This window comes from Mytilus californianus, unplaced genomic scaffold (genome assembly GCF_021869535.1).
Source record: "Mytilus californianus isolate M0D057914Y unplaced genomic scaffold, xbMytCali1.0.p SCAF_5, whole genome shotgun sequence".
NCBI classification, from domain to species: Eukaryota; Metazoa; Mollusca; class Bivalvia; order Mytilida; family Mytilidae; genus Mytilus; species Mytilus californianus.
The window spans coordinates 50,600,004-50,620,084 of record NW_026262701.1 but is presented as its reverse complement, the minus strand read 5'-3'; the positions used below and the strand labels follow the sequence as shown (position 1 = coordinate 50,620,084).

Genomic DNA, 20,081 nt, shown 5'->3' with positions numbered 1-20,081 from the left:
ATTTTCTTCTCAGTACACTTTTAAATGATGAAAATTATACATTTCATCAATCAAATTCAATTGCTTAATAGCTCATAAGACTGTAACATCAATATTTTATTTGAAGTCACATTGATAGGTCATGCAACCATAACGAAAAAGCTAAATCTGCAATTCATTTATATCGTATTTCTTAATTATGTTTGTTTGTTTCCAGAGCTTAGATGATAGTGCTTTCTAAATTTCAAATATAACTTTTCTTATTTCAGTAATTTGTATACATTATTGAACCAGTTATAAAAAGATATGAAGAAACTTACCACACTTTTCTTCATCCCACCCTGTTATACAATCCACAGTTCTGTCACAAATGTAACTGTTACTAATGCATTTGCCGTTATCATCATCGTCACATCTTGAGTGGGTTTTAAGGTCACATGCTGAATAACCAAAATGTTCATAGTAGATGAAAGTCAAATAATACCTTAGTTTTGAACTTTCAAATTCAATCATAGTCAAAATTTACAAAAGTAATTACACAATAAGCTGTAAAATCGAATATCCATCTTTCGAAACAAATCGAGTATTTACAGACCACCATCCTGAATCAGAATAAATTATATGCCACTTGACGTCCATACACTATAGAACCATCTACCTAGTGTTTTTGCAACACAAGTTTCTTTTCAATGATATCTATTTCTACTTACAGTTTAGTTAAATACTATTAGTATACTTCATGTCAAAATGCCAGATTTTGATTGGTTGATACGAGGGAGACAATTTACTCTATTCCATGGCAAATACTCTATTATCCTTCACGGAGACGCTTGCTCAAATGTGCGCTTTAATAAATACGGATGATTGTTATGTGTAAGACGACATGGTTTATTACTTTGAATTTGAATTTGAAATTTGATAGACAGTAATAACAGAACATTCAGTATAATAAATAAATTATTAAATAACACATAGCCGAGAGGGTGATAGAGCAGATTGTTACCCCTCGAAAAGACATTGTCAACCTTGGCTTCGCCTCAGTTGACAATGTTTTCTCGGGGTAACAATCTGCTCTATCACCCTCTCAGATATGTGTTATTTATATAATGAACTGCGAATAAGCTTCATTCAATATAAAATATTTTACCTATAGCAACACCAAAAACGTTTCAAAAATTTGATATCTTTTTTTTTTGCAGTGATACCCCTTCACATACACGGATTGTTCTTATGAGTCCTTACGGCTCGCAAACTTGTAGTCAATAGCAAGTATCCGTAAAAAAACTTGCTAGTATCCGTACGTAACTAGCAACAACCCGCAGACAATCTTAAGGATCCGTGAAAGGAGAGGCAAACTTTTGGACATGTCAAAAAAACTTATTACGATTGTCCATGGATTAGGTTTTCCGTAAATAAATCGTAACAATCTGTAAGTATCTATCGTAAACTGCTCGCAACAACACGTAACCATCCGTAAACTACTCATAAGAATCTGTAAATGACTCGTAACAAATATTTTAAAGATTTCTTACGGTAAGTTAACGATTTGTTTACGGATTATTTACCTATTATTACAAGTGCTTGCGTGTTGCTCACGTTTTCATTCGGGTCGTGTTACAATAGCTTTACTTATTACGAGCAATTTACGTGAAGTTATGAGTACTTTATGAAAATATACGTATACTTTACGTATTCTTACGTATTGTTTACGATTTGGAGAAAGGTATAAAAGCTGCGAAATCGTAAGGACTTGTGTAAATACTCATAACTAACTCGTAACTATTCGTAACAACACATTAACAGGTCCTAACTAATACATAAAAGCTCTGATGAATAGTAACATTCTGTAATATACTCGTAACAATCCTTTAAAAGCTCGTACAATGCCAGAAAGTTTTTCGTAGTTATTCGTGACAACTCGTTACAATTCGTGGAATTTTACCGTAAATACATCGTAATAACTCGTAGCAACTCTTAAATCGGTCGTAAAAGAGGCCAAATCGTAAGAATCCATAAATTCGTGCGATCCATTAATACTTGTGAGAAAAATTTGTGTATGTGAAGGGGCATAAGCAGGTGATGACATAGAAATCCTTTCAGACCAGTTTGCTTAAACTCATATTACAGTTTTAATAAGAATTGAAAAAAGGAAAAATAATATGTCTGCTGTGTTGCATTTACCTAGGTAAAACTCATACTAAATAATTGGGATGAGGAAAACCAAGGTATTACGGACCCGATAAGAATAACAAAATTTATATTAGAGAACATTGCTTAATTGCGACATAGAAGTAAAATTCACGAATTTGTTTAATAGAAATAAAAGAATTAATTGATAATTTACCGTTAAACATAAGTATTTATTGTTGGTTGGATAACACCTTCGGGGAATGACCATTTCGGCATAAACTATCGGTTCGAAGTTATGGTTGTAAATATCGCCCATATGAATCTTTTACGAAATACTAAGGCAAATATATGTCATCATTACCACAAATAGGTGCAAGCCTCGTTTTAGTTCAAATGTACACAATTTTCTCGTTGAAAATTGAAGGAAACAAGAATGTGTCCATAGTACACGGATGCCCCACTCGCACTATCATTGTCTATGTTCAGTGGACCGTGAAATTGGGGTCAAAACTCTAATTTGGCATTAAAATTAGAAAGATCATATCATAGGGAACATGTGTACTAAGTTGTTTCAATTTGATTGAACTTCAACTTCATCAAAAACTACCTTGACCAAAAACGAAGACAGTCTGTAAAATTATAAAATCAAAACTACGATATAAGTATTGAATATAATTTAGTCATTTTCTCCCTTTCTTTTTTAGCTCTCGTATAGTAGTGGACGAACTTACGACAGTCCATTTCATCTTTCATATTTGCGCAATCTGCTATCTCATCACATCTACGATCCTTAACTATACACTTCCCATCTCCACAGTCAAAAGCATCAGGACTGCATTGATTAGTGTCAGAATCTACAAAAGTTTTCATAACTCCTTATACCAAACATTTTAACAAAAAAAAATCTTTCCTACACCTTTGTGAAATCAAAAGATGAAGACATAAGAGTTATATCATCAGCAGGTGTATACAATTTAAATGTAAAAATTCATAAGGGGTTCCGCAGAACCCTGTGTCTCGCCTGCTATTGCTGCTGTTAGTGTTAAAGTGTAATGCTGACTTAAAAAGTGACTCCATTTATCAGTAAAAAACAGAATTAAAAAAAAAATTCTTTGGATGCTCTTTCTTGGTCTTGAAGATTAACTTTTGTCCAAGTTTCATAACAATCCATGACGGTTTACACATTTATCATGTCAAACAAATTTAATCCCAGACTGTCTGTAATTGAAGTCTATCTATCAGAAAAATACTAAAAATGAAAAAAATATATTTTCAAAGGTTTGCTTCAGACATTATCTATTAATCATTAAAAAACGTCTGCCAAAGTTTCATAAAACTCTACGTAGGTTTGACATAGTAATTGATGTGTAACAAACTTTAACCCCAGACTGTATCTACTTTTTTAACATTAAACAAACAAAGTCCATTTATCAGTAAAATACGGACAATTGAAAAGAAATATTTTCAAAATTTCGCTCTGGATACTGTACTTTGGTCATAAACAAGCTTCTATCCAAATTTCATAAATTTCCATGAAGGTTTGGCTTCTATCCAAATTTCATAAATTTCCATGAAGGTTTGACAAAGTTTTTGATGACTGAAAAACTTTAACCTCAGACTGAGCCTAAGTGTTAACTGTAAAACAATTAAGTTCACTTATCAGAAAAATACGGAAAAATGAAAATAAATATTTTCAAAATTAAGCTCTGGATACTGTCTGTTGGTCATAAATAAGCTTCTGTCCAAATTTCATAAAATTCCGTGAAGGTTTAACAAAGTTATTGGTGACTGAAATACTTTAACCTCAGACTAAATATAAATGTTAACTGTAAAAAAAACTAAGTCCATTTATTAGTAAAATATAGAATAAAATGCTCCGCTTGATACAGCTTTGCATTTGGATTGTGATTAAATATTTGACACAGCATAGGTTTCTGACACAGAATAAATGTGGTCTAAGAACTTAAAAATTTTAAATTGGACATTCACCTATTATGGTCTAATATCCAAAATCTAAATAAATGGTTAGATTCAGCATATCAAAGAACCCCAAGAATTCAATTTTTGATGAAATCAAACAAATTTTAATTTTGGACCCTTTTGACCTCAATGTGGACAAAGTTGATAACGGGGCCCAAAAATCAAAAATCTAAATACATGGTTAGATTCAGCATATCAAAGAACCCCATATATTCAATTTTTGTTGAAATCAAACAAAGTTTAATTTTGGACCCCGATTTGGACCAACTTGAAAACTGGGCCCATAATCAAAAATCTAAATACGTGTTTAGATTCAGCATATCAAAGAACCCTAAGAATTCAATTTTTGTTAAAATCAAACTAAGTTTTATTTTGGACCCTTTGGACCTTAATGTAGACCAATTTGAAAACGGAACCAAAAATTAAGAATCTAAATACACGGTTAGATTCGGCATATCAAAGAACCCAAATAATTCAATTTTTGATGAAATCAAACAAAGTTTAATTTTGGACCCTTTGGACCTCAATGTGGACCAATTTAAAAACGGGGCCCAAAATCCAAAATCTAAATACACGGTTAGATTCAGCATATTAAAGAACCCCAAGAATTCAAGAATAAAACCCCATTGAAATTGGTCAAGAAATAAGCAATTTATACGAAGTATCTTCTTTTGCACAATACTGTGCAATTAAATATTTCTTGCTATTGCGCAATACTGTACAATTGACAATTTCTTGCTATTGCGCAATATTGTGCTATTGGATATTTCTTGCTATTGCGCAATCCTGTGCAATTGAAGATTTCTTGCTATTGCGCAATACTGTGCAATTGAAGATTTCTTGCTATTGTGCAATACTGTGCAATTGAAAATTTCTTGCTATTGCACAATACTTATTATATAATAATTTACACATCCTGTTTGGTGTGTATCTCCCACCATATCATTATTATTTGCTTTTAAATATAAATCAGAAATAACCAACTTAAAATGGAAAATTTTAAAAGAAAAAAAAAAAGGAAAAAAAAAGAAATCCCCCCCCCCCCCCCCAATTTTTTGAACCCCCTTATGATTCATCACCCCCAAACTTAATCCTCACCTTCCCTTTGTGGTATGGTACCTTGCAGTACAATTTCAGAGAGATCCATACACTTGAACACAAGTTATTGTCTGGAAACTAGAAAAATGTGTTTTTTGGCCCCTTTTTGGCCCCAAATTCCTAAACGTTTAGGGCAATTACCCCCAAACTCAAACCCAGCTTTCCCTTTGTGATATGGAACCTTGTAGTACAATTTCAGAAAGATCCATACACTTACACACAAGTTATTGTCCTGAAACTAGAAAAATGCTTGTTTTTTGCCCCTTTTTGGCCCCTAATTCCTAAAATATTGAGGCAATTACCCCCATCATCATCCCAGCCTTCCCTTTGTGGTATGGTACCTTGCAGTACAATTTCAGAGAGATCCATACACTTGAACACAAGTTATTGTCTGGAAACTAGAAAAATGCTTATTTTTGGCCCCTTTTTGGCCCCCAATTCCTAAACGTTTCGGCAATTACCCCCAAACTCAATTCCAGCTTTCCCTTTATGATATGGAACCCTGTAGTACAATTTCAGAAAGATCCATATACTTACACACAAGTTATTGTCATGAAACTAGAAAAATGCTTGTTTTTTTGCCCCTTTTTTGGCCCCTAATTCCTAAAATTTTGAGGCAATTGCCCACAAAATCAATCCCAGCATTCCTTTTGTGATATGGAACCTTGTGGTACAATGTCAGAGAGATCCATACACTAACACACAAGTTATGTCTGGAAGATACAAAAATGCTAATTCCTTTACTGTTGGTACCATAACCCCCAAAATCAATCCCAACCTTCCTTTTGTGGTATTGAACCTTGTGGTAAAATTTCATAGAGATCCATTCACTTAAACTAAAGTTAGAGTGCGAAAACCAATGTGTCTTCGGACGACGCCGGACGACGCCAGACGACGACGACGACGACGACGACGACGACGACGACGCCAACGTCATACCAATATACGACCACAAAAATTTTTTTGCGGTCGTATAAAAATGAAAATAAATATTTTCAAAATTTTTCACTGGATACAACATTTAAGTCATAAACAAGCTTCTGTTCAAATTTCATAAAATTCCATGTAGGTTTGACAAAGTTATTGATGAATAAAAAAAACTATAACCACAGACTGAACCTAAATGTTGACGCCGCCGACGCCGACGACGGAATCTAGGATCGCTATGTCTCGCTTTCGTGAAATAAATTTCGCAGGCTCGACAAAAATCAGTTCTGTTGTATTTGGTAAAATTGTAGTTATTGATAGAATGTTAACTTATCACTTGCTTAATTATAGAAATGTATAAACTAAATCTTTACAAATCTAGAACAATGAATCATGGTTGATGATACCACCGGAACTAGGTAATAGTCTATCCAAAGTTTTATAAACTCTTTGCTCAAATATTAATTACTAGTCAAATTGCTAGAATAATAATACCAAGATATCATAAAATAAACGGAGAATTAAAGTCGGATATAAGTATTGCAAACATGTAAGACATTAGATTAGAAAGAAATATTTGATCAGGGATGGGCTCGAGTGTCGGTTTTGTTGTTACTGAAATCTGTACCTGTATTTTTTTAGATAGTACATTGATATTTCATGTATATGTTAGGGGTAATAAGTGAAATTAGGCATTAAGCTTAAACCCTAGGCAATAAGCTAACGCCTCGGCAGTAAGTCTATTGCCTAATAATGTTAGTTATTACTCTTAAATCTTAGGATTTAAACTTAAATCCTGAAAATTATGTCCAGGCATTAATGTTAATACCCAAATGTAAATGAGAGTAAATAAAAAGAAAGTTATTCAAAGTTAAAATACATTTGGTACATAATTAAAAAAATAAGAACTGAAGTTTAAATGTGAATTACCTAAAATAAAATAATTAGTAAACTATTGATAACAAAACTCATTGAATATACCTCTTAAAATATATGTAAACTTGTTGGATAGTTGTCTCATTGGCAATCATACCACATCTCTTTATTTTAATATTGATAGAAAATTGTATTGAAATTTATTTGTTACCACTTGGTGCGGAGATATTGCAAAGTCTTAAGTTTCTAGCATTTTCATCTGTGATCGTTCAATACATTTGTGTAGAACAGAATTTTTTTGTATATGGACGAATTTTATTCCAATTGACCACTTAGTTAATTCGTTTTCCCCCATCCATGCAGTAAGCATGCCATAACTATTTCTGTTTGACCACTCAAACTACCCTGTGATTGGCGATGTATTGGCTTCCAGTGAACAGTAACTAGTTCTGGCCACATTAGCATTAATTCGGATATAACAAAAACTGTAAATTCACGACTTTGGCACTTTGCTGTTCATGTGGCACACCAAATATTGTGAAAACATCAATTAAATTAGAAGCCATCCTTTGAAACACTTTTTGACGCAAGAGCTCTAATAGTACAAAATTTTGGTATGTGATCTTGGTACACCATTAGACATTATAGTTTCCATCTGACTTTGATTGGAAATCCATTAAATCAACCTGTCCTCTTCCGTATAACTCTTTAGATAAGATGGGTTTTACTACTACCCCTTCCCTATGCGCTTTTTATTGTGTTATAATTTTAACAAAATGGAAGAAATGGTACATGGAAAATGTTTGCAATCCATTATTAGGTTGATTAATATATTATACGGTCTACAATAATAATGGGCCGCTATGACCTATTTCTTTATGTGTTTTCCCAAAATACCACACAATTCCTCTAGAAAATAACATAAACTTTGAAATTTCCATCATCATTCTTGTTTCCTTTAGTAACAAGTCATTCAAACCTTCAATGTTAAAAAATGTCATACCATTTTAGTTGTAATAGTCTATAGCTGCCTTCTTTTCTGTTGCCAAAAATTTAATATTTGCCAAATGATCATCGTACTTTTCCCTTGGGTATATGATCTTTGTTTTTCCTGATTCAAATTTAGATTCCGGAAAGATTCAAGAAATGTGTTGTCGCCTAAATGCTAATAATCCAAATAAAGACTAAACAGGCTCCGTGTTGAAGGCCGTACTTTGACCTATAATGGTTTACTTTTACAAAGTGTGACTTGGATGGAGAGTTGTCTCATTGGCACTCATACCACATCTTCTTATATCTATTTAAGAACATTTATATATTTAATAAAACCGATGGAAAGATAATGTAACTGGCAACAATTCATATCTACAGTTGTCTATTTGTGACCAGTTCAAACCGGCTCGATTAGTGAAGAGTGAATTTTCTTTAGATAACTTTCACATAGAATCTTCAATTTCCCCTTTTTCAATTTGACACAATTACTTATCTAAAACTCATTATTTTTGCAATACCACAAAGAAATACGAGAAGTTATGCTTTGAATACGAAAAATTGAAGATCTTTTAAATGAATGTATAAAATTGAGAATGAAAATGGGGAATGTGTCAAAGAGACAACAACCCGACCATAGAGCAGACAACAGCCGAAGGCCACCAATGGGTCTTCAATGCAGCGAGAAACTCCCGCACCCGGAGGCGTCATTCAGCTGGCCCCTTAACAAATATGTATACTAGTTCAGTGATAATGGACGTCATACTAAACTATTAATTTTTGGAATATAATTTTTAAATATCATTCATAAAGAATATTTCATCGAATGAACATGTATTTGGAATATAAAACAATTATCCCCAAATTTAACTTATTTCCTGAAATGATGTTTGGCAATAGGTTGAATAATCTTCATCAGATTTCAGGAAATAAGCTTAATGCTTGAAAATTTCAGGCAATAACTTAATTCCTAGGCGTTAGCCTATTACCTAGGATTTAAGCTTAGTGCCTAATTTCACTTATTGCCGCTAACATATACATAAATCTTGTAAATATACCAAATGAACCAAATGGGCATAAAATAACACGGAATGTGATTATGTAAAAGTTGAATTGACATAACGAATGTAAGACTATGAGAAACTCTGACTAAATGGAGACAAATATTAGATGAATTCAATGATAAATGTCTGCTCAGATAGACGATGGATATGCCTTTTGTCGTAACAACAATCCCGTCCTCTTTTCCACTAATGTGACATCATTGATAGAGACTTTGTCACCAAACTTTTACTTAAATTAGCAAAACGACGGGTGTCACATGTGGAACAATATCTGCTTACACTTCCGGAGCACGTGAGATCACAAAGGGTTTTGTTGGGGTTCGTGTTGCTCAGTCTTTAGGTATCAATGCCTTTGAAAAACACTTATTATTTTTGGTATGTAAACCATGTTTTATATAAGTTAGACGGTTTAGCGTTCACTTACTTTCATTGTCATTTGATTAAGTAGAAAAAAAACTACCACACTTATAGAACCTTAAGTGAGTAAACTGACATACCCCACGCCCCTTGTAAAGGAGAAAAACTTCTTGTGACATAATGGCATAGTTGATTCTGTTTACTTTCAGGAATGATTTTTTTCTGTTATGAGTTTAGACAATAATGTTGTCTTAAACACATCTACGTTTAGAAACTATGATCTCGACCTTAGATCAAGTGATTTCAAAATCAATAGGGATCTAACACTTATCATATGTTACCATATATCAAAGTCAGGTTTGAATCCCATTTTTAGTTTTTGATTCGACATTGAGAAACCTCTTTTTCTGCACAAATTTTGGTCTATTTTAGATAACTATTTAATTGACCTTTGAGTTGTTGACCTCAAAATCTACCGAGAGTTTCCTCTAATTATACATGAATGACGTAAGTCTTTAAAATGCGACAGACATTAGTTTAGCAGGAAAAGTTAAATTACGGATGGACTTGAGTGTCGATTTTTTTGTACGAATTGTACATGAAATATGACTATTAGAGAAAGATGATATGGTATGGAATGGTGAAAAAAATTAAGGAAAAACAAAGAGACTAAAACGGTGAATGTTTGCTCAGATATAAAATATTTCGACAGGACAAAATCAATCTAATGACACAACAAAACAAAATACAAATAACAAACCACAGTAAGTTTCGTCCCACGCCGTCGCACAGTCTTGTAATCCATCACAAATCCATTCTTTCAATATGCATTTTCCATGATTATTGTCATTACATCTGACATGTGTATTGAAATCACATCCTTGATACGAAAAAAATATTTTGCAATAAATAATAACTTAAAACTTAAAAAATATGTTTTAAAATCAGAACCTTGTTTTATAGAAATAAAGAAACAAATAAAATCTACAAGTCTAAATTGAAAACAACGTTCAAACCTATGATTGCGTTGGATAAAAACCACAATTTTTATATGTGTGCATGCAAATATATATATATTTCATCTCAATTTTAGCCCAACAAAGTTAGATCTGTAAATTTGCGTTATCAAATTTTTGTTCTTCCCTCAGCGGGATTCGAACCCTTGCGTCTGTGACATCGTGGCCACACCGCCTGCACCGTGGCCAGCGCCCTTGCCCACTCGACCACCTAGGCTACATAAAAATATAGATTTGGTGGTCGATGTGATGCTTTTCCTCGTCGGCTTTATCTAGGTTTGTAACACAGTACATGATGTATAGTGGAAAGTAGATGGTGTACCTTCAGATCGGCTATTTTGTTTGTCGTAAAGGATGATAATGTGAATTAACATGCCGCCACATCAAATTGTTTTTAAATTTTATTATACACGTCTAAACATGTGACAACTTTATTACTAACTTTCTCCATCGGATAACACGTGGTAATAATACAGGGCTAACACCATAATATATATATATATATTTCATCTCAAATTTACATATATATATAAAAGTCTATAAAAAAGACCAACCAGCAAATTAAAAATGTACCGGATCGTCTAGAATAGACAATACTGCGCAGATAAAGAAAAAATTATATAAGTCTAAAGATTTGACAACGGTACTACTATAAGATGGTAATATACGAAGATGATGTTTTAACATCGTGTTGACAAATATTTCGGCTTAAAAAATTGCCCGAGAACACATTTATTTCGTAGTGCATTTCTTTTAGACAATAAAGTCGAATTAAAAAAATCGCACCTGCTCTATCTCAAAAAGATTTTTACAGTGTAATGTACTACTATTGGGACAAATAATATCAAAATTATAGAAAAGTCTTCCAGCTCTAACTCAAAATATTGACAATTCTATGTTAAGGGGGTCTAAAATTAAATTTGACAGCTTAAGACATTCTAGTTTTTGCCCTTTTTTAACTGGACCAAATCACTACTTAACATAAAGATTCAGCACCCAAATTTTTTTCACATGTAATTTCATCCCCTTACTTAATATTTCATGCATAAAATATAAAGAAATAAATTTGGAAGGGTATGAAAAAAATTTGCAACCTATACACTGTCCACACTAGGGTCTATATTCGTAGACAACGAAAATCTAAGGACGATAACTGTGTCCTCGGACCAAATAGCCTTCGTCAACGTCAATAATTTTAACAATACTATATATTGCCAAAAACATATCTGGTGGGAGTTCTTCATTAGCAGATTAATTACTTTCAGTCTGTTTTTCGTAATTAGTAACATTTTTGATACTGTATTTTTTGGTTGTGTTTTTCATAGCCATGCTGAAACCTCATAAATAGTTGTTTTTAGTCTTTAGGAATATCATACAGATTTCTGCTTTAAAGAATTTGGAGTAGATAATAGACTTGTCTAGATCATGGCGATATAGAGCTTTTCATACAGTGTTCATTTGTTAATGGTTGAAGACCAAATGTTGAATGCTTGTCAATTGTAAATGTTGTTGGACTCCTGTCGCTTCTGTATTATGTTTCCCTTATTTTCTACATACACATGATAAATGTGAGATGTTCAAAACATACAATATAACCAGATAGAAATGAAATCTACAAAAGCACGTTAACAAAAAGAATTTATTTCTGCTATAATATTAAAGTATACTTATAAAAACAGTGTCACAATGGAACAAATAGAATTGTTATTTTTCAATCTATTTTCATTTTGTTTTCAAGCAGGTAGTCGATTGTTATATTCCAAACAAATGTCGAAAATTGCAGATCTAAAAGAAGCATACGCGATTGGGTATAAGGGAAAATATATTTTCATATGACATTATAATATCATAACCACAAGACTTAATGTATAAATTTCGTGATTCATTTTGAACTCAATCTTTGGAAAAATTGCATAGACTCATGGTAAAGAATGAGTATGAAGTATGTATTTATGAAATAAAAGCATTCCACACACATTCAACTAAAAGCAGAGGAATGGAGGTTTTGTTGTTCTTCATGTCTTACATATACGAGACATAGATAATCCTTTAATTCGGAGCAAAAGCTCTCGCAACGTACACTCAAAGTAATCTGTAATTTTATAAAAATAAAGAATATAAATATACACATTCGCAGGGATACTTTACGCTTTATGCATTAAAAAGGAGACTTCAAGATGCCAACGTATATTCAAAAACCATAATTCGATGACAACCTCACAATACCATGGCCAAAATAAAACATTCGAAAAGCCAATGAACAGTATACAAAACACAACACAGATGACAAGAGACTGAGCATTACGAATTCCAACCACATTTGCTCCAAATAGACCATTATTCATAAGAGACTTCAAACTTAAAATATAAGACGAAAAAAAAAAGAAAAGAAATCAAATTCAAACGTAAAGAAATGCATTTTAAATCATGTTTTCTAACTACATATCATTTAAATGGCATCATTTTCTTCTGGGGGTATTGGGTAAAGAGAGGGACAAAAAGGGTAAAAGGTAACTATATTGAAATATAATATAAGATATACCGCAATTATCTTCATCCCATCCAGATTGACAGTCACTAATTCCATCACAAATCCAAGTTTTATTGAGACACATTCCATCGTCACTTGCATCACACCTTGCATGATAGTCCATGTTACATGCTGTATTGAAATTTAAAAAAATCAGTACAATCGTGACAAGATATACAAACTTTATCTCTATACATACCAACGCTTACAATCAATAAGTTTTCCTCCATCTTCAGTTTTACATAATGAGATATCATAGAAATTAAATGATTAAATTAAACACGCAAAACAAACCCCTAATAAGTTTTCACTCTATTAAGGGATTTTCACAAAGATATTGAGATTAATAATTGATAACGAAAAAAAAAATTACACATCCAGATAAAATAAGATTCTAAATGTATCCATAAGTGGCAAAACATCATATCATGAACTAGAAAATCCGTTTCCGGAAAGTGAGTTTAGTAAACAAATTTTAATCTAAAATAATTTCTTTTTGGTAATTGTATTTTCTCCCCTGGTTTATTCATTGTGTACAAAAAAATCAAGTTCAATGACAAGAAAAGAATAAAACATTTGTTCCCATTCAATTGAAAATGTGCATTTTTTCATACAGGCACTTTGTCAAGTATACATTTTTGTAGAAGCATTATCAACGAGATTTTACGTCAAATTTGTCACTTGGTTGAGTCTTCAAAAATTGGAAGATCAAAAAGCATTAAATTTGACTCAATATTATTCCACATCAAACAATATACAAAGGTGAAAAAAAGGTCACTATACTTTACCAATATTCAAATCTCCATTGACATTTTCTTAAAGATATCTGGTTTTTTTTTAATATGCATTGCAGTTTCAGTTTTATTGTAGTGGCTTTTGTACTGACTTTGTTTACTACTTTAAGAATAAAACATCTATTATTTATTACTTTTGTGGTATTCAAATAAACGTAAGTTAAAAACGAATAAAAAGTTTTTATTACTTTACTTTCTTGTGAAATTACGTTTTTTCACTTTTATTTTCGTCAATTTACAAAATATTTTTATAACTCTTTTTATTTTGTCAATTGCGTTATTGTTTGTTTTTTTGCATCTTAAATTCTTAATGACATATTCTTAAATCTCGCACTTTGTTAAGTCTTTCGCAGCTTCAGTTTTATTTTCATTGCAGGGATTTTAATTTCTATTATTGATACTACCTTAATATTAAAAACCTTTTTTTCCTTTTCTTGCATTACTAATCATTTCTTTTTCCTGCTTTATTCAAACTAACATACCACATTCAAATTCATCCCAACCAGTCTCGCAATCTTCCCATCCATCGCAGACCCAATCTTTAGATATGCATTTTCCAGGTCCTGGGCTATTACATCTTACTTCTGTGTCAGGATTACATTCTAAATTAAACAAAAATATTTAAATGTATAGTAGATGTACAGTTTATATTGAAACTGGTGTATTATTGACTGCCAGACTTGTCACCTAGTTCGGCTATTTGTTTCCAATTTATGTATTGGCAACACAACATTTCAAAATGTTCTACGCTTGCTTAATGTGTTATAATAAAAAAGAAACAATAATTTCCTCGTGTTCTTTTTTTTTTCCAGTAGCACTTAGTGACCATTTATGATATAATTATTTCTAATGCACCTAATTATCTTTCGCCTCTCATTTATTTAAATGACTTAATCGCTAAACGCGTGTAATGTTTATTGGTGTTTCATATTATGATTAGTGTTTCATTGTTGTTGATATTTTTTTCTGGTCAATATGTTCTCTATATCTGAATTGTCAATAGGGATTTGCCATTTTCATATTTTAATTATACTTAAAATTGTGAAATTTTACATTAGCTGCTTTATATATCGTGTTTGATAGCATAAGCCATCCGTTCTTAACATAAAGCCAATTCATGATTATCAGTTTTGAACACAACTTCACTTTTTTGTGATCTGCTATCAAAGTATTTGCCGTAATAGTTTATATCTAGTTTATTTGTGATTTGCTATCATGGTTTTTGCTATAATAAATAAATATGTTGAATGATATAAATGTTACAATAAAAAATGTGTAATTCATGGAATTAATACTTTATATTCATGCTTTGTATCTCAAAAATACTTATCTAAATTCACAGCAATAGGGTAATATATCAGTTCTTTGTTGTGACAAATTTACTTTTTTTACATGGACATGAAGCGAATTGAATACTTGTTTAAGTGACCTTTTATGGCATAATCATTTCTTATTTACTTAAATAAAGAATAGCTAAACGCGTGTAATGTTTTATTAGTGTTTCATATTATGATTAATGTTTCATTGTTGTTGTATTTGTTTTGCTCTATTTACGTATTGTCAATAAGGATTTGCCGTTTTCATATTGTAATCATACTTCAAATTGTGAATTTTTTAAATTGGCTACTTTACATATCGTGATAGATAGCAAAAGACATCCGTTCTTATCAGTTATCATATAGACAATTTCATAATTATAATTGTTTTACAACAACTTAACTTTTTGGTGATCTGCTTTCATATTATTTGCCGTAATAAATTATATCTATTTTTTTTTTATTTGTTATCATGGTTTTTGCTATAATAAATAAATATGTTGAATGATATAAATTTTACAATCGAAAATGTGTAATTCATGGATTTAATACTTTATATTCATGCTTTGTATCTCAAAAATACTTTAACTGTCAAAATCTCGAAGTATAAAAGTATTTTTATAGATGACAAAGCTGAAAATCTTATGTCTTCACCCAATCCAAGAACTGATGTATTTACCAAATATTTAACTACCTTCAATACATTTTAATGCAGCATCATCCTCTGCTTGGCACGCCATGTCAATATGCTCCCCACTTTCTCCGGAACACTGATTGATTGACTTCTCGTCTCCTTCGCAAAGAAGCGAATAACTTAGTCTATAAAAATCTATCGAATGGGATAACTTATGGGCAACACCTTTACCGGGTTTGTTCAGAAATCTACATGCTACAGATGCATCTTTGTCATCCCAGTCAAGCAGGCATAGAGAGTAGGTACCAGTCGGTTGGTGAATCAGTAATCTACCATCATCACTAAGATCTAATCCTAAAAAAAAGGAAAATATGTGTAATTGTTTTAAAGATTTTACGGATTTTTTCTAGTAGTTTGAATTTTCGAGTGTTCAGCCGAATCTCTTATTGAACACTTTTCCAGTACTTCTATTCTCTATTTATATCTATCTAAGCATTGCAGATGCTTTTCTTTATAACTTCATGTATGGTCATTGGAAAAACACCTGTATCAGTCAAACTACTATTATATGTTGCCATTTAAGTTGGTATATTAGCCTAGAAAATAGATATTTAGCCTTGAGAATTGAAAGGTCAGTTTGTCCAATTCATGCAGTAGGAGTTGATAAATTTGGCTTTATGCCATTTACCTTGTCCACAATTTAGTTCTTCCTATTGTTATTATGAGGTTGTTAAAGTTATCTGCCTGTCTGTTCACCGATTGGACTCCAATTCTCACTTTTAAATTTTTAAAATACTAAAACGTATATCAAAATTATAAAAAGTCTTAAATAAACAATTAATAATGCATTGACTCGATAGTATGTATCAGCATTTCGTGTGTATTTTAGTCTAAACGCCATCTAATTAACAATCAAGATGACCCCTGAGAGACTGCCGACGGTCATATAATCCGATATATAAACATACATAAATTTAAATAGATAGCAAGCACGTACAATTGGATTTTGCTAGGTCTGTTTTATGTCATGTTATAGGTTAAAATATATGTTAATCCTTGATTGTACCTGTATAAGAATGATTTGTTTTTGTGATTCGAATCAGTCAACAAAATGGTTCACCATTGTTTCAATTTCTTTGATGACATTCCTTTCCTTTAATAGCTGAACACGACTTGCACATGCGTAAATAAACTCATCATAGATACCAGGATTGAAATTTTGTATTTAGTCATCTTCAGCAAACGGGGCTAATTAAAGGTCACATGAGTCCGGATTGAATGGGGTTAAATAATCAACTTGCCAGTCAATGATACATCAGCAATGTTTTGGACCTTATTTTTACAAATTTGGACCCAAATTGACTGGCTATAACGAAATATTATTTCAAAATTCCGCTTTTATTAATATTTGAAACAAAAATAATCGTATTTTAATTTTTGTGTCAAAATCGTAGCTAATACTCCTTCAAGGCCTAGCATCCACTAGATATATAAAAGTAAAATGAATTTTGTGTTTCAGAAACAAAATAAAACCTTTTTGGTAATTTTTTGACAAATTTTTATTTTTTATCAAACTTGAAATCCCCCCCCCCCCCCCCCCCACACACACACACACAAAAAAAATGAATTTTTGCCCCATTTTGGTGTTTTTCTTTTTTTAAGTTATGATATTTTTCAAATTTGATTTTTTTTGTTTCGCATAAATATATTTTGGACAAGGTAAACGGCATGAAGCCACATTAATCAACTCCTATTGCATTAATTCGATACACTGACCTTTCAATTTTCAAGGCTAAATATTTATTTTCTGGGCTAATATACCAATTTAAATTGCAACAGAGAATTGTAATTTGATTGGTACAGGTGTTTTTCAAATGACAATAACATTAAATACATGTTATCTTGTTAAAATGCTTACTCATTTCACAATGTCCTCCAACATAAGGGCTAACACACTCACAGTAAGATGAACCATCATATTGATGACATGTACCATCATTACCACAGGGATTATTTAGGCACAAATCGTTGACATCTTCTGTAATAACAATAGAAATACTTATGTGCTTTACTGATTTTCATTATTAAAGATGAAAAGTTGATTCCTTATTAAAAGATAGAACTGAGTATTTTTTCACCCATTTACAAAATATTCTCAAACTCTTTTCGATATGTCAGTTATAGAAATAAAAACAAAAAACATCGTCTGTTTTCTGTTTTATTTTATAGATTACTGTTTACCGTTGTGTCGTTTTTTCAGCTATTTCTGATATCGTTTGTCTTTTTGCTATTTTAAAAATTTAATTCTTTCTTGACATACTCTTACTTTTTTCATGTTTTAGTTCTAGTTTAATTGCATTGCAGTGATTTTGTTCTCACCATTTTTGAAACTTTATTAAGATTAAAAGCATTAATTTCATTTTCTTGCATTGCTTATCATTTACTTGCTTTATTCAAACTAACATACCACATTCAAATTCATCCCAACCAGTCTCGCAATCTTCCCACCCATCGCAGATCCAATCTTTAGATATGCATTTTCCAGGTCCTAGGCTATTACATCTTACTTCTGTGTCAGGATTACACTCTTAATTAAACAAAAATATGCAAATGTCTAGTAGATGTGCAGTTAACAATGAAACTGATGTCTTATTGACTGTCAGACTTATCACCTGCTTCTGTTATAGGTTTCTCAATTAGGTATTAACAAACTACGCTTTTATAATTAAATATCAGGTGGCAAAATGTGTTATAATGAAAGCAATTATTTCCTTGTGTTCTTTATTTACGTGGCAAAATGTGTTATAATAAAAGCAATTATTTCCTGTTCCAAGTCAGGAATATGACAGTTGTGTTCCATTCGTTTGGTGTGTTTGAGCTTTTGATTTTGCCAATTGTTAAGGGACTTTCCGTTTTGAATTTTCCTTTGAGTTCGGTATTTTTGTTATTTTACTTTTTCCTTGTGTTCTCTGTTTTAAAAAATAAATCCCAATAGCAACATGAATTACTTCTAGTAACCAAGTTTTTCCTCATTCTACTCTAATGACAACCATCAATCAAAGCTACTCACATTATATATCTTGTTCCTAATATTTCAATTAAATCGTCATTCAAGCACATACTTTATTATCAAGTATCGGCATCGAAAGGGTATCTGCTTTCAAAACCTCCGATGATAGTAACAATGTTTTGTCGTTTGTGTATTTAATAAAGGCGTTAACTGGTATTTACCTTGTTCGCAGTTATCACCAATGAATGGGTATCTAAATTCACAGCAATAGGGTAATTGATCAGTTCATTGTTGTGACAAATTTACTTTTTTGACATGGACATGAAGCGAGTTGAATACTTGTTTAAGTGACCTTTTATAGCATAATCATTTCTTATTTACTTAAATAAAGAATAGCTAAACGCGTGTAATGTTTTATTAGCGTTTCATATTATGATTAATGTTTCATTGTTGTTGATTTTTGTTTTGCTCTATATACGTATTGTCAATAAGGATTTGCCGTTTTCATATTGTAATCATACTTCAAATTGTGAATTTTTTAAATTGGCTACTTTACATATCGTGATTGATAGCAAAAGCCATCTGTTCTTATCAGTAATCATATAGACAATTTCATAATTATAATTGTTTTACAACAACTTAACTTTTTGGTGATCTGCTTTCATATTATTTGCCGTAATAAATTATATCTAGTTTATTTTTGATTTGTTATCATGGTTTTTGCTATAATAAATAAATATGTTGAATGATATAAATTTTACAATCGAAAATGTGTAATTCATGGAATTAATACTTTATATTCATGCTTTGTATCACAAAAATACTTTAACTGTCAAAATATCGAAGTATAAAAGCATTTTTTATAGATGACAAAACTGTAACTCTTATGTCTTCACCCAATCCAAGAACTGATGTATTTTCCAAATATTTAACTACCTTCAATACATTTTAATGCAGCATCATCCTCTGCTTGGCACGCCATGTCAATATGCTCCCCACTTTCTCCAGAACACTGATTGATTGACTTCTCGTCTCCTTCGCAAAGAAGCGAATAACTTAGTCTATAAAAATCTACCGAATGGGGTAACTTATAGGCAACACCTTTACCGGGTTTGTTCAGAAATCTACATGCTACAGATGCATCACTGTCATCCCAGTCAAGCAGACATAGAGAGTAGGTACCAGTCGGTTGGTGAATCAATAATCTGCCATCATCACTTAGATCCAATCCTTAAACAGAAAATATGTGTCTTTGTTTTATAGATTTTACAGAGAAATACTTTTATAGCTTCCAGAATAGTAATTGAGATTTCGATTATTTAGCAATATCTTTTATCGATTACTTTAACGTGACTATTCTCTAACTATCCATAGCTAAGT

General features: G+C 31.6%; 1 protein-coding gene across 1 annotated transcript in view; it reads right to left on the bottom strand.

Moving 5' to 3' along the window:
* Positions 1-20,081, bottom strand: part of LOC127702027 (neurogenic locus notch homolog protein 1-like) — a 51,705-nt gene that overhangs the window by 9,067 nt on the left and 22,557 nt on the right. The window contains exons 12-20 of the mRNA XM_052206002.1: positions 19,638-19,931; positions 18,159-18,278; positions 17,610-17,729; positions 15,752-16,045; positions 14,224-14,343; positions 12,960-13,079; positions 10,162-10,281; positions 2,841-2,963; positions 300-419 (exon numbers count right to left, since the gene is read on the bottom strand). Coding sequence (XP_052061962.1) covers positions 300-419; positions 2,841-2,963; positions 10,162-10,281; positions 12,960-13,079; positions 14,224-14,343; positions 15,752-16,045; positions 17,610-17,729; positions 18,159-18,278; positions 19,638-19,931 — 1,431 coding nt within the window. The remainder of the gene's footprint in view (positions 1-299; positions 420-2,840; positions 2,964-10,161; positions 10,282-12,959; positions 13,080-14,223; positions 14,344-15,751; positions 16,046-17,609; positions 17,730-18,158; positions 18,279-19,637; positions 19,932-20,081) is intronic.